The sequence below is a fragment of the Silurus aristotelis genome (genome assembly GCF_946808225.1).
Source record: "Silurus aristotelis genome assembly, chromosome: 23".
NCBI lineage: Eukaryota > Metazoa > Chordata > Actinopteri > Siluriformes > Siluridae > Silurus > Silurus aristotelis.
In genome coordinates, this window is record NC_139596.1 from 11,516,772 (window position 1) to 11,541,556 (window position 24,785).

The following is a 24,785-nucleotide window of genomic DNA, read 5'->3' on the forward strand; positions in this document are numbered from 1 at the left end:
AGGTTAAACTTCAGATACCAAAGCCATCAGATCAATACAAACACACCAAATATATCACCATATTAACAGTACACTGTGCCATTCACCCTGATGTGGCCAGAATAAACTTTTTAGTATTAAGAAAATCTGATTAGCCTGCAAACTGTTTATGATCAAAGCCATTGGTGTCACATTGTTTAGTTTTTTTTTTATTTATTTGCATTTGGATGTTTAGCCAGAACTTTATTTCATAAAGACATTTTCTTTTCCTACATAAATGAATATAGGCCCTTGTTCAGTTTAATATATATGTGATATATGTTTATATATTGTTCACTGTTATGTGTCCAGGTAATGAGTTTAAATCCCAGCCACACCAGGCTGCCACTCCTGGGCCCCTGAGCAAGGCCCTTAACCCCATAGCTGCTCAGTTGTCTGAATAAGAAAAATCACTTTGGATAAGGGCATCCGCCAAATGCCATAAATGTTTCCGCTCTGCATTAGACAGTATGATGCCCTGTAGAATGCTGGATAAAATATGTCTTTGGCCTCATAGTCTCCTTTGTGTGTAAGAATTTATGCTGAAATCTCAACTATAAACAATATTTACACAAATTCCACTTTTTTTATGCATCAAAGTGTCTCCCTCTCTTTTTTTGTCTCAGATTTGCTTCCTCGTATCAGCATTCAGAGGGCGAATGTTCTCAGATGACAGCTGTGCAACCCTAGGCCTCTTCTTCCACTACTTCCACCTCACTCAGTTCAGCTGGATGCTAATTCAGGTGAGAGCCAAAAGCTGTGATTCTCATTCAAAACATGACCACAGGAAATCCATAACAGATTGTCTTTGCATTAAGCAACACTGCATTACAAAACTAACTAACGAGTTAATCTTTTTTAAGTAGAGAGAAACTGTAATTTATAACCTTATACATTTTTATTTGTAATTTGTAACCTTATTTTGGGTGTCTACAAAAGGAAAGAGAAATGAAAAGCTGATTTTTTTTTTCCCAAGGCTCATTTTCAAATGTTTATCACATGTCGGTTATGTGCCTTTGTTTATCTTTGACTTTTTTTCTTTCACCCCTCTGGACATATTAGTAGGAAATTACACTTCTCAGAATTTCAATGAACCTCTGGCAGTTAAATATCAAAGGCATCAGAGAACAAATGTTTAGCGACCTCCAAACTTTTAGTAGTCTATATGTTATTCTTGGCCTGGCTTAACTCTGATACGTCAAAGTTTAAACCGGAAAAGGGCCCATTCACTCCCTGTCCTACTTCTCAAATGCGTGTTTTTACACAGTCTCTTGCACAAGTTCAGCTACGTGTATTTCTGCTTGCATAGCATTTCTGAGGGAGTTGTTCAGACGTGCTTGCAGCCACCGCTCACAAATCCTCTGCCAACTCCTGGAGCACCTTCTGTTCTTCTACTCTTCTCTTCCATTAACTAATTTTTGAATTGATGGCACCTTATAGGCTAGATTTTTAAGCAAACCCAAACTATAGTCCTCTGTCTAATTCACTTTGTGTCTTATTAGGTCACATTACTCTGCACTCTGTATATTTCCTAGTGTTGAAATATACACATTTGTAGTGTTTTCATTCACATTTTTTGCCCTCTTTTTCTCCCCTTGCTCAATTATATTTTTACCATCTCTCTGTCCCTTGCTTTCTGTTTACTTTATGTGAACTGTTAGCCTTCTTTTCTCCTTATCTTTCTGTTTGCCAGCACTACATTTCCATCTCTACTTTTAAAATGCAATCAATGAAACCCATTGATTTGAGAGGTCCCTGCCTTATTTATGAAGCAAATATCAGTGTCTAGCCAATGACTGGCTGAAGTTGCTTCCAATAAATCATAGCTGGTTTGCAGAGAATCTTCATGGCATGGTAACAGCCATATGATGTAAATGCAGGGCTGTGTAAGCATCGTCTAGCTTTCATTAAGTTTTGCACTGTTGAATAACACAACACTATTGATTTTCTCCTTTCAGTGACTCTTGTCCAGCCCAGCAAAAAAAGTTTTTAAAGTGTCAGGTTATGTAAACATTTATAGGTTGTAAAATTTCTGGATTTGGCATCATCTGTGATACATTTTGAAGTTTTTCATTTGTGTTTAAATAGCCTGAATTAATACCTGAATAAGTTTTACATAATCTTACAGTGTGTGTGTGTGTGTGTGTGTGTGTGTGTGTGTGTGTGTGTGTGTGTGTGTGTGTGTGTGTGTGTGTGAATTATTTCTCCAACATTTACTATAAAAGCATCTTTAAATTCTTTGTAGTGTGCTTTCTTTTGCTATGAACTACAATTTCAAATACAAAACATAGCAGTAGCTTAGTGGTTGAAAAACTTCACTTTTGATCGAAAGGTTAAATTAATTCCCAGCCACTGTTGGCCCTTGAGCAAGGTTCTTAACCCTCAGCTGCTGAGCTGTAAAATAGATAATTGTAAGTTGCTCTGGATAAGGGTGTCTGCCAAATGTGTAAATGTAAATGTCAATAATCAGTGTGGCCTTTTATGCTCATGTTATACCAGACATGATACACAAAGGCATAGTTTGAACTTTCATTAACTGACACTACAGGCTAAAATATAGTCATGTACTGATCAGGTTATAATTCCTAAATGGCACAAGAAATATTATATTTTACTGTTTCCATCTTAGGATAAAAAAAAAAATCTTTGTGTGCAAATCTTATGAAAAGCTGTATTGTTGAATGTAAAACTGTGATACAAGCAACAATCAGAGGTGGACGAAGTACAAAAAAATATACATAAGTAAAGATACACTAGGTAAAATATTACTTCATTAAAAGTAAAAGTGTTCAATTTAAACATTCACTTGAGTAAAGGTAGAAAAGTATATATTTGTACATGTATTTGCCTTTAAATGTATTTAAGTATCCAAAGTACTATATATTATTATGGCTATAATTTCCTATTTTTATTTTTGTCACAAGACTTATAACTTTAATATAAGTTTATGTGTAAAGACTCTAATGTTAGACGTATACACATACACATACACACACATATTTTGGGTTTTCAGTAAGTTGTTTTTTGTCACTTCCCATGAAATATTTGGAGATGTGATAAGAAGGGTACTTTGGTCACATTTACTGATTTTATTCATACTGTATGTCCTTTTCTGCAGGCTGTTAACTTCTGGCAGACCCTGGTGATGAATGACGAACACACAGAGAGACGCTATCTGCTTTACTTCCTGCTGAGCTGGGGACTTCCTGCTCTGGTCATCATTATTCTGGTCACGGTGCTGCTCGGCGGTTATAGTTGGAGCATTCATGATGTCTACGGACTGGTACAGGGAGAGCTGTGAGTAAACTGAGTCCAGAAGTCCAAATCCAAGTCTTGTTTTTATTTCATCACTTATTACAAAGCAACTCGTTCAAATCACAATACATGAAACCGTGTTGTGCAGACTATGTTTTAACTTAGGATTACACAGGATCTTTGTGCCCAAAGTTGTAATCAAAGTGAATTATTTACAGAGATCATTACTAAGCCTTAAATTGGTCCCCTGGTGGTCTAGTGGTTAAGATGCAGCGCTCCCACCGCTGCGACCCGGGTTCGATTCCCGGTCAGGGAACCATCCCCAGCCACTCTTAGTGCCGGTCCCAAGCCCGGATAAATTGGGGAGGGTTGCGTTAGGAAGGGCATCCAGCGTAAAACATGTGCCAAATCAAACGTGCGGAGGATCCGCTGTGGCGACCCCTAACGGGAGAAGCCGAAAAGAAAGTATAGTATTACTAAGCCTTAAATTATTAAAGACACTGTAAATGAAATAACAATTGCATGAAATACTGCACAAGGCATCTGACAAATCATTTTCAAGGCAAAGTAGATAGTGTATAGAGAGGATTATTAAACCTTTAAATTCAAATATAAATTATTTTAATGATTCCTTAAGCATTAATGAATTCCTTTAATTTTCTCTATTTTTTAATCAGTTTCAGTTAAATCAAATTTTTGAGAAGTGTTGAAATAAAACAAGTTCATGGGAGTGAACTCTATAAACACGTGTCTCACACCAGATCACTGATTCACACCTGGCACACACACACACACACACACACACACACACACACACACACACACACACACACACACACACACAAAAGCAAACTGTAGACATACAATAGTTTTTTTTTCCAACCTTAGATCATTAATTCCATGTATACTGAAAGGCAGAATAATGTATTCTTTTGTTTGCGCAATAAATGCTCTCCCCAGAATGAATGGAGGTGGGTACTACTGTTTGTAAGTAGGGGTAGTGGGGCTATTTTTAGTTGCACTGTGGTTATGAGGTCGACAGCCATGACTATGTATACATTCTGTTTCATCCCCTCCCAGGCTTAGGTAATAGTTGAGAGCTTTAGTTCCTCCTCCCTCTTTCTGAACAACATTTGTGCAGTCTCCCGCGTGGCTACATTCCCTGCCTTTGCCGGAAAGGTAAATAACCCTCTCTCTGAGAGACAAACAAGTGATGTCATCTCGCCTGATCTCACATGGCATTTCAGTTCCCACCTCTTCACAGAGAAGCAAGTTTAAAGAATGTGTTTTCAGACAAGCAGCCACAGTATGTACCATGTCTCAAAGAAGCTTAATAAAATAAAAAAAAAGGGGGTTCATGCTTTCTTGTTAAAAAGAAAAACAGGCATGTTGATGGAACAGCTATGATTGAAATGTACTAAGGTACTTTACAGAACCAGTCAAAAGTTTGGAGACAACTTCTCCTTCAGTTTTCTTTACTTTTATTTTTTTTATATTATACATTAATTCTATAACAGCCAAACTATGAAAGAACATGTATGAATAAATGCAGTAAACAAAAACATGGTAAATAACCCAGAATATGTTTTAGATTTTTCAGAGTAACCACTTTTTTGTTTTGACACCTTTCGAGACCATTTTTTGCACACTCTTGGCATTCTCTTAGTCAGTCTCATAACGTAGTCACCTGGAATTGTTTTTCAACAATCTTGAGGAGTTCCCAGAGTTGTTGAATGTGCCCAATCACTCTCTGTAAGTCTAACAAAGACACAGCAGTGAAAAATCTAAAATGTCCATTCCTTGTTTCTTTCCAAAACAAGTCTCTTCAGCTTGTTGTTCCAAAATAATGGTTTCTTTCCCGTTACTCATCAATGAAGGCCTGAAACTCTGAACAGTGGATGTTAAAATATCTCTGTCACTTGAACGCCGAGAAGCATTTATTTGAATCAGCAATTTCTGAGGCTGGTAATACTATTTAACTTATTCTCTGCAACAAAGGTACTGTTTGGTCATTCCCATCCTGGGATGGTCCTCATTAGAGGGGTAGCTCAGTGGTTAAGATGTTGGACTTTTAAACAGAAAGTTGTGTGTTTATATCCCACCACCATTAAAATACTTTCTGGGTTGTTTAACACTTTTTGTTTGCTGCATATGTGTTCATTTATAGTTTTGATGTCTTCAGCATAAATGTACAATGTTGATAATACTAAAACAAAATAAAGAAAACCCACTGAAGGAGAAGGTGCGTGCGAACTGGTACTGGAGATATTTTGTCATTTTCTGAATATTTAGAATTGTTGCTCTAAAAGCTAACGTATAAAGTATATGTGCATGCATAAAGCTTACAAGCCACCAGAATGGTTTTAAAACATCATAGTACAGAGTCTTTGGACATAATTCCCCTCAATTGGCATCTTAATGATATTGGAGGAGATTGCTTTCTACATCATTGTAACTGTGAACTCATCAAAAACATTCAGTAAATCCTCATTCTCTTTAAATGGGAGTGTTAATTGAGACAGATTTTTTTCATCATAGAATGAAGGTAGAGTCAAAATGAATTTGAATCAGTTTGCTATGATGGTTTCTTCTAGGATGGCAAACGGACCTATTCTAGGCCAGCAAAATTACAAAACATAACAAAGTCTCTGTTTTTTCTTGATTTATCACCAGTCTGTGTATTACTTTTCACTTTTAGCTATGCAGAGAAAAAACATATTTTTTGCTGTGTCAATCATTTTTTAAACCTTTCCGGTCTGAAAAAGAACATGTTTTCTGACTGTATAGTTTCTCTGTACTGATCTGATTAAACATCCCACTGCCAAAAGGTCTTTGCTAATACTTGAATTGAAGTCTTGAATAATTTTTCTAGCCACATATGTTTGGTTTAGGCAAAGTAAATTTGTTTGCTGCTCAGTGGATGCTTAAATTTGATAGCATAAATACATAATGTGAGAGAAAACAGTACAAAACCTACAGACTTGAGTAAAGGTATTTTACTGTAGTATTAATTCACCTGATCTGGAAAGTTACACAGCTAAGATTACCTTCACCATTTTCTGGTGAACAACTACTTGAGTAATTACTTTTGTTTATTGAGTGAATTATGCTGAATTGAACATCACCTCTATTATCAAAAATATATGCAGAAAGATAATGTTAGCTGGATAACTAGCTTGCTGTTAGGGTTTCATTACCTTGCAAAGTGTGTTAGCTAGCTAGGTAGCTCATGTGAATCCATGTATACTGTATACTGTATTTGAGACAACAGCCAATCGAACGTCAGTCTTACATTGGTAGGTGTGATACACAGCAGTTATTAAATAAATCATAACCAAAATCATGTGACTAGTCTAGCTTACTCAGCTAAAAGCTTACCTGTACGTTTCCACAGGTTGGATCTTAATTGCCAATTGCTTGGTTTTAATATATTTCAAATCATTATTGTGATATTTTGCAATTAAAGATGAAGATCATTTGTACCAGGGATGCTGATTTGTCTCTACTGTCTCAGGCATTGCTAAGTATTTATTGTCTTTGTATTGGCATGAAATCTACTTTATTTCGATTAGGTCTTAAAACTGAATTGTTTAAAATTTCCACATTTGCCTGAGCCTACACTAAATACTTTTTCTGTGAAACTACTACAATTTAAATGGCTGTTTCAGTAAATCATGTACTCAAGTACTGGAACAAAAGCCCATGTAGTTGATTGCTTTCCACCTCAGCTAATGATACTATGAAAGGATGTCAAGACCTTCTCAGGTGTATAATTTTGCCTTGCTTTTTTCTATTTAGTTACAGTTTGAATGTAGAAGGTCAGGTTTTATTAAAAGCCAATCATTAGTCATTCATTCGAGTTTTATTACAGAGCCCTTCATTCCCTACACTAATATTTATGGCATGGTGATTTATTGTAGGAGTCAACACAATCGTGTGTAAACTAAATCCCAGAAAAGCTTTTCAAATCACAGGTGCTTTTCAATGCGATAATGCCTGTACATTTGTCATGCAGTATGTAAACACACATTTGAGTGGAAAGTATTTTGTTTACCCATACAGTGATTAAGAGCTTGTTTTCCTCCTTTCACCACTCCCTGTGCTGGTTTATCGGGCAGTGTACGTCAGCTAGCTTTCTGTGACCTCTCTGTTTTTTTAAATCTGTCCTCACTCTGTCCTTCTCTCCACCCTTTATTGTTAGGCAGCAGGCCTTGATTAGTTACTGCACTACCTCAGCATCAGCATTGCGACTGTACCATATTTAATTGTCAGAGCATTTCTGCAGCTTGGAGAGTAAATTATTAAAGACAAATACCAACCCAGTTCTTATTTTGCTTTAGGCGTATTTGTGAATCTGAAATCTGTTTAAGGATTATACTCAAGATCTTCCACTTCAACCCATGTAAACCATGTGTTCATAGAGCTCGCTTTGTGCACAGGGGCATTGTCATGCTGGAAGAGTTTTGGATCTCCTACTTCAAATGAAAGGAAAATGTAATGCTAGCATAATGCATCTTTAGATGTAGTAGGTACATGATTGTGTACCCCCACATTTTGTAAAATGTAACATAGTAACATTTTTTAAGAAGAACCACATATAGCTAAAAAAGGCAAGTGTCCCAATACATTTGTCCATACAATGTATAATAGAGCAGCAGTATCTGAATTTTTCTAGTCAGGAGCCAAACTTATTAAATAGTATTAATAGGAGATTAAATAGAGAAAGGTTTTTCAGCCTTCCATATAACCGTTAGCATTCTTTGAATTCTATTAGAGATAAATTGTGATATTCATCCATCCCCTATAAAAATGACTCTGGGTTTATTTGATAAGCTGGTTCATCCCTGTGAACGAAGGTCTGTTCCTTTCTATTTGGACATCCATCACGTCAAAACAACATCAGCACCCATTGCACTCCCCAAGCTTTCCCATAGCAAAGGCCAGTTTGAGGCGTGTTAATTGCACAGTGGCGAAAAACAAGTGCAGATTGAAAGAAATTCCTGAGATAAAATCGGAGGATGGGAAAGTTTTTGCGAGAAGTGTAGTGTACTCAAAGTGTAGCTACTCAGAAAGTCAAATTCAAGCTAAAAACTATGAACATTGAGTCTTGTTCTCAAACCCAAACAACAGCCTTGACCTTAAGAAGACACAGACACACACAGTTATTGCACATAACACACAGATATATGTATAATAATGAAGGCCATTTCGAATATGACTGTTTGTTTCTCTGTCTTTATGCAGGTGTTTCATCCCAAATGTGTACACAGCTCTCTGTACAGCTGCCTTTATTCCTGTTAGCTGTGTAGTGGGAGTGTTGGTGGTCTTCATCCATGCTTATCATGTTACACAGCAATGGAAAGCCTATGATGATGTCTACAGGGGCCGAACCAACAGCTCAGGTGTGTGTGCACATTACATCATCTTTAATGATTTATACACTCACCAGACTTTTACGCTGTTGGAATGAGCCAGTCATGTGGCAAATCATGCATGAAATCATGCAGATCTTTGTTTCATGTTGAAACTGACCATCAGAATGAGAAAGCATTTGCTTCATATATATACATTCAATACAAAAACTTGAACATGAATCTGAGTCTACAGTAGTCACATGCTCACTAGACTGTTAAAACTTTGCCCACTAAATGGCAAGTATTCTAAAATCATATATATATAAATATGCACTGTATATGTTATGTGCAAAAACTATTATTTATATTGATATTATTTGGTATATTGAAGTATTTAGATTACTAAGTACATTAAATATCTCATCATTTAAAACTGTAATCATCCCTGTTCATGCCATTATTGTAGCTTTTTATTTTTCCTGTATTACATTTTACTTGACTTGGCCTGTATTATTCTATAGTGCAAGAATTTTCCTTAAGAAATTAGCCACTAAACCAATTGTTGCCCTTTAGGAAGTATTGATCTATGTTCTTATTATTCATTAAAGCTGCTAAACTCTAGCTTTCTCAGGAATAATGCTAAATTATAAACACACAGCTATTTTAACAGTGGACTACAGACTTGTCACTGTGACTGCTTTGCACATAACATTCTGCTCCTTGCACATGCACGCACATACACACACACACACACACACACACACACACACACACACACACACACACACACACATGCGTATTCGCTTTGACTTATGAACAAAGACCTCAAAGACTATGAACAGCTGGCAAGAACAAAAAACATCTTAGCCTGCATTTAAACAGTTGTGTCTGATTATTCTTTAAACTAGAACAGATTTATTTATGTAGCTATGACTTTGTCATGGACAACAGAATTAATTTCTGGTAAATTGTTAAATCTTCTGTTTAACATTGACCTAGGCTATCTATAATGAGCACAGTTTGAGACCAAAAACACTAATAATTCATCCTATCTGCATAGTTATTAGCAATATAGATAATATTTACTGAAATAATATATTAATATAATATGCCAGATTTCACATGCTCACGTACATCTCATTTTCCACTGTGACTGAAATCGAGAAGCTTTGTGTTGAAAATAACTATTCTGGGCATTGTTTCACATAAAAATCAGCTTCAGCAGAGCAAAAGGGATAAATTATTGTCAGACGCTAATACACAGATGCTTCCAGACGCCCTTCTGTCTGAATTGACGAGGTCAGTAGTTGACTCAGCTCCCAGTCAGACATAGTGCTGCTGATTCAGCACTCTACAACATACAGACCTCTCACTTGCAGAAGTAGCAAGCTTATGTTCAGGGCAACCTGTGTGCTTCTCTTTTCTTTTTAATCATTAGTCTCTATAACCTGCAGAGAGCTTGAGCCAAGGCTTGCTCGATGTACCCTGTTCAATTGAAAACTGTAGAAAGAGCAGCTTTACCCTTGAGATTTGGTGATAATCCAAATTTTTTTTTAAAAAACATTCTTCCTAACTGAGCAGTGATCTAGCCTTTGGGAAGGGATGTTTATTGGGAGCTCTCTGTGGAAGTAATTACTATATGACAGCTCTATTTAAAGACTTAATTTGCTGTTTAGAAGCGTGAGAGTAATGGAAAGCTTACAAAATATAGATGTTCCTTGGAAGCTTCCTGGACTAGCAGCAAATATTCCTCCTATCTCTGAGATGTTTGTTTATGTCTAGTCTTCTCTAATGATCTGTAGCCTAACTGTTATCACCCTGTCAGTTTGCTCTAAAAGCAAACAGAGACAAAGAAAGGTTTGATTGCATGAAGAAAGGCACAATAAACTAGAAACCTTTGTTGATGTCTACTGCAAGTATTGATTTTTCTAGGGCATTAAGGTCACAGTCACAATTTCTTTAGCTCAGAATGGCGTAAGGGCGTCCTTGGATTATTAGCACAAAATGGACAACAAGTGACCCTTTAATTGAAGATAAAAAGGGGTTGTGCTATTAGCTGTCGTTTGCAGTATAAGAATGTGGCTTGATCACCATATGATACATTTTTTGTTATGACATTTTCAATTCAATTCAATTCATTTTTATTTGTATAGCGCTTTGAACATTGTCTCAAGGCAGCTTTACACAGATAATCTCATCTCATTTTCTCCCGCTTATCCGGGGCCGGGTCACCCGGGCAGTAGTCTAAGCAGAGATGCCCAGACTTCCCTCTCCCTAGACACTTCTTCCAGCTCTTCCGGGGGGAAGGCCAGCCGGGAGACACAGGAAGGAATCCAGGAGGCATCCGGAACAGATGTCCGAGCCACCTCAGCTGACCCCTCTCGATGTGGAGGAGCAGTGGCTCTACTCTGAGCTCCTCCCGAGTGACCGAGCTTCTCACCCTATCTCTAAGGGATCGCCCAGCCACCCTGCGGAGAAAGCTCATTTCGGCCGCCTGTATCCGGGATCTTGTCCTTTCGGTCATGACCCAGAGCTCATGACCATAGGTGAGAGTAGGAACGTAGATTGACCGGTAAATCGAGAGTTTTGCCTTGCGGCTCAGCTCTTTCTTCACCACGACAGACCGGTACATCGACCGCATTACTGCAGAAGCTGCACCGATCCGTCTGTCAAACTCCCGTTCCATCCTTCCCTCACTCGTGAACAAAACCCCAAGATACTTAAACTCCTCCACTTGAGGCAGGAACTCTCCACCAACCTGAAGTGGGCAAGCCACCCTTTTCCGACTGAGGACCATGGCCTCGGATTTGGAGGTGCTGATTCTCATCCCAGCCACTTCACACTCAGCTGCAAACCGTCCCAGTGACTGCCGAAGGTCTTGGCTTGATGAAGCCAACACGACAACATCATCTGCAAAGAGCAGAGACGAAATCGCATTGTCACCATACCGGACATCCTCCGGCCCCTGGCTGCGCCTAGAAATTCTGTCCATAAAAATTATGAACAGAACTGGTGACAAAGGGCAGCCCTGCCGGAGTCCAAGATGCACCGGGAACAAGTCTGACTTACTGCCGGCAATGCGAACCAAGCTCCTGCTTCGGTCGGACAGGGACCGGACAGCCCTTAGTAAAGGACCCCGGACCCCATACTCCCGGAGCACCCTCCACAGGCCGCCACGAGGGACACAGTTGAATGCCTTCTCCAAATCCACAAAACACATGTGGACTGGTTGGGCAAAGTCCCATGAACCCTCCAGCACCCTGTAGAGGGTATAGAGCTGGTCCAGTGTTCCACGGCCTGGACGAAAACCACACTGTTCCTCCTAAATCCGAGGTTCTACTATCGGCCGTATTCTCCTCTCCAGTACCCTGGCATAGACTTTCCCAGGGAGGCTGAGAAGTGTGATCCCCCTATAGTTGGAACACACCCTCCGGTCCCCCTTCTTAAAAATAGGGACCACCACCCCGGTCTGCCATCCCAGAGGCACTGTCCCCGACTGCCACGCGATGCTGCAGAGGCGTGTCAGCCAAGACAGCCCCACAACATCCAGAGACTTGAGGTACTCAGGGCGGATCCACCCCCGGTGCCTTGCCACCAAGGAGTTTCTTGACTACCTCGGTGACTTCAGCTTGGGTGATGGACAAGTCCACCTCTGAGCCCTCAGCCTCTGCTTCCTCAATGGAAGACGTGACGGCGGGATTGAGGAGATCCTCGAAGTATTCCTTCCACCGTCCAATGACCTCCTCAGGTGAGGTCAACAGCTCCCCACCTCTACTGTAAACAGCATTGGTAGGGCACTGCTCCCTTCTCCTGAGGCGCCGGACGGTTTGCCAGAATCTCTTCGAGGCCAGCCGATAGTCCTTCTCCATGGCCTCACCGAACTCCTCCCAGGCCCGAGTTTTTGCCTCCACAACCACCCCGGGCTGCAGTTTGCTTGGCCTGCCGGTACCTGTTGGCTGCCTCAGGAGTCCCACAGGCCAACCAGGCCCGATAGGACTCCTTCTTCAGTTTGACGGCATCCCTTACTTCCGGTGTCCACCACCGGGTTCAAGGATTGCCGCCTCGACAGGCACTGGAGACCTTACAGCCACAGCTCCGAGCGGCCGCTTCGACAATGGAGGTGGAGAACATGGTCCACTCGGACTCAATATCTCCAGCTCCGCCGGAGGTGGGAGTTGAAGATCTCTCTGACAGGAGACTCGGCCAAACGTTCCCAGCAGACCCTCACAGTACGCTTGGGTCTGCCAAGTCTGTCCAGCTTCCTCCCCCCGCCATCGGATCCAATTTACCACCAGGTGGTGATCAGTTGACAGCTCCGCCCCTCTCTTTACCCGAGTGTCCAAGACATACGGCCGCAGGTCAGATGAAACAACCACAAAGTCGATCATCGACCTACAGCCTAGGGTGAACTGGTGCCACGTGTACTGATGGACACCCTTATGCTTGAACATGGTGTTCGTTATGGACAAACTGTAACTAGCACAGAAGTCCAATAACTGAACACCGCTCGGGTTCAGATCAGGGGGGCCGTTGCTCCGAATCACGCCCCTCCAGGTGTCACTGTCGCTGCCCACGTGGGCATTGAAGTCTTCCAGTAGAACGACGGAGTCCCCAGTCGGAGCACTTTCCAGCACCCCTCCCGGAGACCCCAAGAAGGCCGGGTACTCTACACTGCCATTTGGCCCGTAGGCACACACGACAGTGAGAGACCTATCCTCGACCCGTAGGCTCAGGGAAACGACCCTCTCAGTCACCGGGGTAAACTCCAACACATGGCGGCTGAGCTGGGGGGCTATAAGCAAACCCATACCAGCCCGCCGCCTTTCACCATGGGCAACTCCAGAGTGGTGAAGAGTCCATCCTCTCTCGAGAAGTGTGGTTCCAGAGCCCAAGCCGTGCGTAGAGGTGATCCCGACTATCTCTAGTCGGAACCTTTCAACCTCACGCACAATCTCAGGCTCCTTCTCCGCCAGCGAGGTGACATTCCACGTCCCTAGAGCTAGCTTCCGATCCTCTTCGCACCGGCCCCTTACGGTCCCACCTCCAGGGTGAGGCCCCGGCTACGCCATACCGGGCGACGTCACGGTCCTTGATCTATTCTGTCTCATAAGGGGTTTTTTGAATCGCTCTTAGTCTGACCCGTCGCCTAGGAACTGTTTGCCTTGGGAGACCCTACCAGGGGCATATAGCCCCGGACAACATAGCTCCTAGGGTCATTCGGGTACTCAAACCCCTCCAACACGTTAAGGTGGCAGTTCAAGGAGGGGACACAGACAATGTGGTGATAAAAAAATTATATGTTCTTTATAAGTGTAAGTTTGTCCCTGATGAGCAAGCCGGTGGTGACTGTGGCAAGGAAAAACTCTCCAAGTTTTTTTGGCCTTTTTTCCAGGGTGTTGGTTGTTTTCAAAATATAGTACCATAAAAATCAGAAAGGTAGATGGGAACTCTATCAGTAGCATCATCTGTGGGGGTATAAGAAAATAACATTAATAGATTTAGAATAATGCAATAATGAGTACATTATCTGTACTCACAATCTTTACTACAAACTTATATGGAAATCAGGAATTAATGAATACATGAAAAACACTTACAGTAAAAATTAAATACATGTATCTTCCTTCCAAGCATGTAAAACAAGGCTTTTGGAGCTGTAGTTCCTTATATTTATTTACTTATTTGTATTTTCAGATAGTGAGATGCATACACAAATGGGTTGAGGAGACAATTTCATTATAGTTTTTAGTATTTTGTTTTGTTGCTAGGTGATGAATTTTAATAGTTGGCTGGATCTGGAGCAGTAGGGTGGTGTAGTTGTTAATATTGCTATATCATATCTCCAGTGTGCCTGGTTCAAACACAGAACAGCTTGTTGTGTTTGGAAATGTCCCTGTGTCCCAGTGGAATACCTCCAGTCTCTAAAAAAAACACACTGAAAGGCTGAATGACTTTTTAAAATGATCCCCTCTTTTTGAATGAATGTTTGCAGGTACATGGTGGTCTGTGATAGACTGGTGTCCCAGCCATTATGCGTTCCCCCTGATGACTGAATCTGAAAAGATTATCTATTATACTTTGTAATTATTTTGCTGCCTCTGTCAGATCAGCTAACATGTTTTGGATGCGCACCAGTTTCTTGTTTCCTCTCCCCATCCCACACTTTGGCACAAGATATTAGCATACCTGAGGTTTTACTGCTGTACTTATCTATAGAGTCTTCAGAGTATCTCTGAAAGTCCCTTTTCAGCTGTACCTGCTTTAGATGCAAATAATCTGTGGACTGACCTACGTTCTGACGTCAGATCAGATCAGATTGCTGGATGTAGTTTCAGGTGCTAACAAGCCTGGAGGCCCTCTAAGCCAGAGTTACCCTGCATACCTGCTGTGTTTCTGAAAAAAAAAACTTCAGTAATGCTATTAGCACAGCTATGTAAGAGGAACAGGGCAACCTACAGTAGACTGTGTTTATGGCTAGATATCTATAAGTGAATAAAGGGCTTTTTGATAGAGAAAAGAACATTGTTATGACTGTAATTGTACTTTGAACTGAAATTGCTCTTATCTAGATTTAACTGCGAACATTTGCAGGTATGTAAGGTAGGCAAAGAATTCAAGCGCTTCGGTAAGGCAAAGTGGTGTAGATTGCTTCCCTGTTTGCTAGCTTAAATATATATATATATATATATATATATATATATATATATATATATATATATATATATATATATATATATATATATACTCCTATAGTTTTAGATTCATTCATTATCCCATCTTGTACATTGTTTTGACATCAGCATTAAACCTCTACATTGAACTAGCTAGAAATTAAGTCATTTTACCTCAGGTCAGACATTTTTATTTTTGATTATTTGAGACCTATTCAAGTCAAAACCAATTTAAGTATATATGCGTTATATATTCTATATACTCTGTTTGTCTTACAGGGTTTAGAAGACCATCTGTTTAAAATTACTCAACCATGGTGCATTTATGAGCCATTTAATTGTTTCTATTACACACTATGTGCCCTATATAATAATGCAGTTTAGTTCTGCAGTTACGGATTTTCTTCTATGGTAGCAGCAGAATGAAATAAAGGGAAAGCCAACCAAGAAATCTGCTTTGTAGTGAGCATTCTCTGTAGAGAAAATTCATGTAATGTACTGCATCTTTACCTTGTTCAGTCATTAGCCTTTACTACATAAGCAATAAACAGAACAGGAGCAATAAGAGCTCAGACTGGATGGAGATGTGCTTTTTCCATTTTTGCTTTAGTTACTGTGTACTGTTACACAGCATCTGAAGCAAAAATGGAAAAAGCACAATGTTATCTGTTTAGTTGTCAAGACAAGTTGTTCTTGATTGCATCTTTTTTGGATGTTCTTCTACCTTTGTACCACATTTTCTGGAACGCAAACCTTGAGGCCACACAGAAAACACAATCGTTCAAGTTCATTGCAGGGACATGACGCATTGTTAAACACGGAGGACTCGACATTTTCGTGAACCTGCTTTTCATGCTTTGCGTAACGCTTCAGCAGTTTTCCCCATAAAGGCAGCAGGAATTAGGGAACATAGTGTCTAAAACATCTGCGCAGAAACACTCTCTATATACCCCGCCCAGAAAGAAAAATTTGATGTCTAAATGCCACATACATTCAGCTCACATATCTAATCTGAAAGATAAATGCAGGAACAGAATCACTCTAATCCCTATTTTGGGTGTTGTCCTATACTTGATAATCTCTTACTTTATGTGAACTATTTTTTCAATCTTCCTCTTTCCAGTTTTGGTAATAACACATCAGCATTTTATATCATGGGAGATTATATAGCCAAGACTTCTTTCATGCTGAGCTAAATCTGAAATCTGAAAACATTTTGCAGTAGCGTCTGTACATTACATCTTCCACAGATGCTGTTTTTTCTCTAATGCCTTTCTTCATATATCTCAAACTCTAAAATCTCAGAATAAGTGGCTTTCCATTCTTTTCACAATCACATTCTTGAACACTAGGAAAGCCTTTTTACTGGACTCAATCACACATATCTTCCTCAGCTCCCTGCTGCAGAAGTTTCTTTTCTAAGTAAAAACAGAATCTCTAATGCTGCTCTTGAAAGGAGATTTATAGATAACTTATAGAGCGGATCATGTGAGCATGGATTCTCATGGGTAAACATGTTTTCCTTTTTAAGAGGCGACACTCAGGTCTGTTCCGTCTGTGCAGAGAGATTACTCCTCAGGGTTTTGGGAACATGCTGCTTCTGTAGAGGCCAATTCCTGACCAGAAGAAAGGAATGTGCTTATAGAGGTGGAAAGCAAGGGTAGGTGACAAGGGAGGGAAGAAGGGATATTTTGTCTGAAGCAGATAAAAAAATAAAGGTGAGAAAGGCAAGAAAAGGGTTGATGGTGGTAAAAAACTGAAGAGGGTGATAGAAAGAGGTGGGTCAGATTTGACTGGTAGAAAATGGTTTAAAGGATGATTGACGTAAGGAGAGAGAGAGAGAGAGAGAGAGAGAGAGAGAGAGAGAGAGAGAGAGAGAGAGAGAGAGAGAGAGAGAAGCGTCAGAGCAGTGGAAGTAACACTTCAGTATTAGCCCAGTGAGTAAACACTGACTTTTGCAGCCTGTGTTCTCTGTCAGGTGAGGAATGTGTGACCAAATTTTCACATCTAGGTCCAGCCAGTATTACCCAGTCAAACTGCACAAACCTCAGAAACATAGTGGTTGTTTTGAAATCTGAAGTCAGCTGCATTAGTAGCCACGTCCTCCAAATGGTATTAGCCTCAGTGGATAACATTTTAACCTGAAAGGAATCTTGGTAGTTACTGCTTTCTGGTCACATTTTAGTCATTACACAAGTCACTTTTAGCACTTAATGTAACACCCAAGACTGCTGTAGGCTAATAAAGCAAACAGTAAGATAGCAATCAAAAGCAGTGGTGGCTTATCATGAATGGAAGAGTTTTTAAAAATCAGTAAATTTCATAGGTGTGAACAAATCGCAGAAGTAGGTAACGTGTCTGCAGGACATTGTCACGCAGACAGTACTCAGTCAAAACACAGGATGTTTGTAAACAAGCAAAAAAGCCACAGTGCTGCGTAGGGGACTGCTAAGGAGGGCAACACATTAACCATGGAAGCAAAAGTAAAACTATTTGAGAGATTGGACTGAGGCCAAAATATGGTAGACTTTGTTCTTTTAACATGCATCATTCAACAATTGGTACAATTATAAAGAATAAGGAAGAACGTAAGCACTTGTAATGTTTGATTCGCCAATGAGGTCAACAGACTTATGAACATGCTCCTGGTTAGAACTTGTCCATAAGTCAGGGACTTGCTCTATTTCCAGTCTATAATATTTCTGCATCTTTTGACTGGTAAACAGAAAAGCCGCACCCGTCATTAGCCAGGTCTTTTTTAAAACCGCACAAATCTTACAAATCTCGATTGTTATAGTTCTGCCTGTAACGATATTTGCTTTATAGATTTTTTCTACTAGATTCACAAATGCCAAATTAGATATCTTTTAAACAAGCAAACTACTTACGTGTGTTCAACAAACACCTCTATGCAGGCAACATGTTGATCCACCAAACCTTTTAAAGAACTCTGATAAACAGAATAAGGAGGTTACATGCACCAAAATGGAAAAACAGAATAGGTACATCAACAAAATAGCTGCTTTTCTATAAAGAAAGAGTTTATGTCATGAGCACAGAAATTCTGTCCAAAATTCTGACTACCTAAAAACCTTACAACTAGAAAGCAGTTTATGAGTCAGTCTAGCATTAGAGTCAACATGTACCTCAGGCTTTATTGTGATCAAAGCTTTTTAACCCAGCAGATCTTAATGCTGGCAAATTAGCACAGAAACATGTCTTTTATCAAAGCATAGGGCACTGCTACACTATGTTCTGAAAAAAAGCATAAGTGATCCCTAATGATATTGGAAATGTCAGGGTCCTCTCAGAGATTCATTTAGTCCAGATGAAAGTTTATAATGGCAGCTGTTGCTTTTGGGTGCATGTATGTGTGTTGGTGATGGGAATGCCAATAGACTTCATGCTGATTCACAAGTTTAAAAGAGACATATGTGATAGAAGAGTATCTGCAAGAGTGAGAGGGAAAGTTTATAGGACTGTGGTGAGACCTGCGATGTTGTATGGTTTAGAGACAGTGGCATTGATTAAAAGACAGGAGGTGGAGTTGGAGGTAGCAGAACTGAAGATGTTAAGGTTTTCCTTGGGACTGACGAGGATGGACAGGATTAGAAATTAGTTTATTAGAGGGACAGCGCATGTAGGACGTTTTGTGGACAAAGTGAGAGAGGCCCGATTGAGATGGTTTAGACAGAGGAGTGGACATGGGGTACATTGGTAGGAGAATGCTGAGGATGGAGCCACCAGAAAGGAAGGAAAGAGGAAGGCCAAAGAGGAGGTTCATGGATGTGGTGAGGGAAGAAATGCAGGTAGTTGGTTTGAAAGAGGCAGATGTAGAGGACAGGGGGGAATGGAGGAGAACGTATTAAGTGGCGGAATTATTGTTATAATCTAACTTGAAATCATTTACAACAATGACAGGGGTATAAAAAAGGAACTAGAGCTAGTGCTGTGTCGCTGTGGCTACTCACTCCGTACCAGAAATAAGATTTAGATTCCGCACGTATTAAAACACTAAATAATCTATAGCGCTAGTGTTAACTGCTAACCAGGAAGATTCTTTAGCATTTTATGTTCAGCTTTAGGAATCTGATTTATAGTCTGATTTATTTAATTTTATTTAATCAGTAAAATTTTTGCCAATGAAGATGTGTATTGCAATATTTATTATATTTATTTTATATATATATTATATTTTATTTTTATAAAATATTTTAAAATAGTATTATATTTATTATTTAACCAAGTAGGCATTTTAATAAAAAATTGTGTAAAAACCTGTTAAAATGTTGATGATCACAAATGTGAGTAATAATAAACTGCGTTATTAAACAAGTGAATTTTGTTTATATATTTGTTATATTTTTTCCTCTAACCATACCGACATTCAACCGAACCATGACTTTAAAACTGTATGTACTCAACCGCAAATTTTGTGTACCGTTACACCCCTAGTGTGTGTGTATATATATATATATATATATATATATATATATATATATATATATATATATATATATGTATATATATATATATATATATATGTATATATATATATATATATATATATATATATATATATATATATATATATATACTTCTACAGTCAGCGGTTACAATAGGTAAGGGGAGTGATAGGCAGTGGTGGACGTGCAGCATTGAGATCAATAGACTTAGACTACTGAAATGATTGATCAGCTAAAGTGTGCCTTTACACGTAGTCTTCACTCCTTATCAGATTGTTAACAGCTGTGGAGCTGCTTATTGAAGAGGCCTAAGATAACACGTGTAACGTCAGGCAAGGGTCAAACCCACTGATATCCTGACCTCTAGTTACATCTCTAAGATGCAAATGTGCACAGTTTTGTGAGAAATGAAATGCTGATGTTATGTTGTATGCTATGTTGTGTGGTGTGATGTCATGTGATGTAATGATGTTTTTTTTTTTTTTATACAAATGTCTAATTACAATCTTTAACAAGCATGGCATAATTCTGGGTCACTAATCAGAAGGTTTGGGTTCAAGCCCCTGTATCACCAAGCTGCCACTCTTGGGGCCCCTGAGCAAGGCCCTTAACCCTTAGTGCACCAGGGTGCTGTAACATGCTCTGACCCCAACCCCTAACATGGCTGGGATATGTAAAGAAATAATTTGACTGTGTTGTAAAGAATGTGACAAGTTTAAAGCACCTTTCTTTCTTTCTTTCTTTCTTTCTTTCTTTCTTTCTTTCTTTCTTTCTTTCTTTCTTTCTTTCTTTCTTTCTTCTTCATTTACACCACCATTTGAGCTTTCCTATACTAAGACCAATCAAAGTATTTATTACTTTTCTTGATAACCTTCTCAAAATGCATTTGATTGATTGTCCACATTGGGCCAAGCCTTACAGCTACTGAGTACAGGCTTCTAATTATGACTCTCGTAATTTGCCTTGCCAGTCATCTTGGGCAGCAGTCCCAGGACCATAAACATTCCCACTCATCTATTTTGCCAAAGCAGAGAATGTTGGAGAACTATGGAAAAATTGACATGCCAGGGTATCTCAGGGCAGTTTGCTGCACAAAGAAGTGAACCTATTTGCCTGTTTAGCCGTCTTCCTGTTGTGCATCCTGACTTCTTGAACAGATGTCAAACGAAATGTCAAATAGATTGTCATAGGCATACTAACTTGTGAGGTGTTCTTTGTGTTTGTTTACAAGTGTGTCTCGGCTTTTGTTCTACAGAGGTTCCCATGGTGCTGTACTTGTATGCCTTGGTCTCACTGGTGTGTTTGTGGGCTGGCCTGCACATGGCGTACAGGTATCTCTGGATGCTTATTCTCCTCGTCATCTTCAACATCTTGTTGGTAAGTATTATCCGTAATCCATCATTAGCAAGGAACATGCTGTTCTTAGTCATCTATTGCCCTTTAGCATTGGCAGTTTTCTATTCACTCACCTGTAATGGTGTTAAGTCATGTTAATCCTCCAATGATCTCTGATTTTTACCTTACAGGTAGCACAGGGTACATGTTCAACTCAAAAACATGAAAATCCTGCTTAATTACTTTCTTTTTCAGGTTTTCTTGTTGAGCTAGAAAATTATTTTTTATTACTTTATCTGTGTGTTCCCACAGTATTCATTTTGGTGCATTATCAAGCACTGATTATAAAAAGTATTCTACAAAAAAAATATATTTATACATGAGAAGAATTATTGCCTAACATTACTATTGGTAGACTGATAGGGAATAGTGTTTGAAAGCACCCAATTGAACTGTAAGTCATTTGCATGCTTCGATAAAACACTGTGCACTGTGCCACTGAGACTACATGTCATGCTGGATCATTTTGTAAACGTGTAAAAGTCTAAGCTGAGCTAGATAGCCAAAATACCTTCTTGCATTTTTAGCTTATTGATTTCCTTTTGGCCCACTGAAGACTGTTGCATAATATAGATTCTTTATGCTACTACATAGTGGGAGTGAGTTTTACAATAATCCATGTATGTAGAAAGTTGTATTAAGCATACAGAATTGTAGGCAGTATCTACAGGTGAGTTTCAGAAAGAGAAGAATGATTAAGGACTATACTGAAATGGCATGTGCTTGTATCAAAGTGTATCTTTACAGCCCTGTAATCAGTAAACCAGTCTCATCATGCAATTTATATTTACAGTTATGTCAGATTGTTTTATGATTGTAAAGATTTTGTCATGCAAGCACATGCAAGGCAACAGCAAAGATGCAGAAAAAAATGGGTAAATATACAGATTAGGTCAGAAACAGTATCATGCAGTTCAGTTTGTTACTTTTTCATGTCATGCATCATTGTATGTTTATTATTTGTTAACACTTTATGATTACACTTTAAGTCATGTGAGGCAGTGAGTTTGGCATAAATTTTCATTTCACAGCTTAATAATGTTTACCAGCTGACCATTTTATGAAGTTATAAAATAAATTAAAAGCACACAACTAAACGAGCAGATGTGAATGCACTACATCTTCATCACACAGTGAACTAATCAGTGTTGTAGTATTATGAGATGTTGTTCCAGGTCTCTCGCTAATAAATAAGACCTGGGTAAACTCATGAAAATAATTTCTGATGAATTTACTAATAACAAGAAACCAGATACTTGATCATGGTCATATAAAGGATGGGCCATTTAGCATATTACATTATATTTATATGATGCCACATTATACACAAGGGTATAATTCATTATGTTGTGAATAAATTATTATAAAAAAAAGCATTTAAAAACCATCCTTTTTTTTTCCACATCTATAAATACAGCCTGTACTTTAATATTACTATAGGGACAATGGGTATAGCAGTTTATGAAGAACATTAGCAACTGCAAACCTATTCTACATTCATCACATTCAACAAAAATTCATCTCACTTTTGGATAAACTTTATTTAAACATAATTGAATATAACTATACATTTTATTTTACATCACACCACGTTCTATTCCAGATTTTCCTATAGAGACAGCTTGTCATACAGCTCTACCAAAAAAACAACAACAACAACAGACCAGTGTGGATACACCAATTAACCTAAATGCAGAACTATAACAGCAGATTTATTTCTTCTTGTCTGGTTTCTTAATCATTCACATGAAAAATGTCTGCACTGATGACTAAATGGTCACATGTAGTGGATTTACTGAAAGTTGAAATCAGTCAAAACAGCAAAACAAACTGGAGTAAAATTCTGTGATAAATGTATTAAAAACACTTTTCTGCAGTGTAGCCTTGTTGAAGGTATTTTGACCTTCAGCAGCTTTGCCACATTTGTATTTTTCAGTTCCTTTTCAGCAGTTTAAGTCTGCTTTTAATAATCTTCACTTCACTTCTCCTTTCTGAAGCTTTTTCTTTTTCCATGATGCTGATTTTCCATGTTGATCTTGTTGGTCTTTGTTGTGTCCCTGTTGTGTTAACTGTAGCTGGTTGTTTAATGGTGCTGTTCTGTCTGTTAGTGTTTAGGCCAGTAAGAAACAGCATCTATGACTTTGTGCCAAGTGTATCTCATAATAAGCTATAAGATGCATTTGTGTGTGCAGAAGCAGATTTACAAATCTTTCTTGGTCAGTCACATGCTTGAAAGTATGTGTTGTGTGTGCTTTTTCCAATAAGTATATCTGCATGAGATGTCTGTGTTAGCAACAATGAAATGAGATTGTGTTTATATTAAAATAGGAACCAGTCATTCACACCATTAAAATAATATATTCTTTCAATAATATAAGCTTTCAATTAATCCAAGTGGTCGTAAAGGGCATAGATGCAGGTTACAGTTCTTCTACTTATCCCTTCCATCTCTGTTTCAACACTTAATGCCAGAGCCAGGATGGAAAATGTCACGTGATAAATATAATGATAATTGAATTGACATGGCGATGTTTGTGTTGTGAAGCTCTGTCTTGGCTTTGACCGTAAATGCTGCAGCACTGTTTCATTATCAGCATAAAACATGCTTTTAAATGATGGAGCATGTGACCACAATTAGATTTCATTCCTATTCTTAGGCTCCAAATCTATAAATATATCCATCTTCATTAAGCTACTCATCCTGTTATTACTGATATGAACATTGTATCAGAAGGATATGTTGGGACCAAAGACAGGATGTTTATTATGCATGCAGTACACATTTATCTTTTTTTTTTTTTTTTTTGTTCATTCATTAATTTGCCTTATTGTATAAGTCTCCTCTATCTCAACCGCTCCCTGTTACCCTTCCTATAAGTGTTCCATTTCTTCTGTACTCACTGACCCATCAGTTGGACCTGTAGACTTGGTTAGATGACACATAAGGGTACTCAAGCGTGATAGCCCCTAGTCATTTGTGTGCTCATTTGTTTGGAAGGAAGCTTTGATTATGCTCATTATACACCATTCAGCAGAACTTAGCAGCAATTTATGGACCAATAAAACAGGATAATGCAGGGCTACATGTGTATTCACTATGTATTACCTAAGTGCTCATTCGAAAGGACATGCACACGTGTTTGTTTTTTCTGGACTGCAAAGAACACGTAAGTATCTATTGGGTATTATTGAGAAACATCTGGTTGCTAAATCTTGGGGAGAAATACATCAGTTGAAAATCAGCAGCAAAAAGTTATCTATTGTATTAATGGATTTGTCCCTCTTAGAAATCTTCAATTTCTCTATTAGAGAGGGTTCCAGGTAGGATCTTGTAGGTTAAATTTAGAACCTCATCAATTAATTAATTTTGACTTTCTGGAAAATTTTGTATATGCACTATAAGTAGAATCCTTAGACAAAGGGCTTTTACTAGGAGAAATGATTCCTGTAGAACTTTTCTTAAGGATCTTAGAAACCCTCAACTATCCAGAGAACCTTAAGAGTATAAGCCATATTGTACATTTTTATAAAAATAAATAAATAAATAAATAAATAAATAAGCGTTCTTTCATTTACCTTTTATATGGTAAATTACCAAAAAAGAACTATTAAACGTAATTAATTAT

The 24,785-nt window shown here is 38.7% G+C and overlaps 1 protein-coding gene across 3 annotated transcripts in view; it reads left to right on the plus strand.

The window, feature by feature from the left end:
• Window positions 1–24,785, plus strand: part of adgrv1 (adhesion G protein-coupled receptor V1) — a 133,078-nt gene that overhangs the window by 101,660 nt on the left and 6,633 nt on the right. For all 3 annotated transcript variants that reach the window (XM_083526543.1, XM_083526544.1, XM_083526545.1), the window contains 4 exons: window positions 645–761; window positions 3,137–3,315; window positions 8,518–8,675; window positions 21,020–21,141. In XM_083526543.1, coding sequence (XP_083382669.1) covers window positions 645–761; window positions 3,137–3,315; window positions 8,518–8,675; window positions 21,020–21,141 — 576 coding nt within the window. The remainder of the gene's footprint in view (window positions 1–644; window positions 762–3,136; window positions 3,316–8,517; window positions 8,676–21,019; window positions 21,142–24,785) is intronic.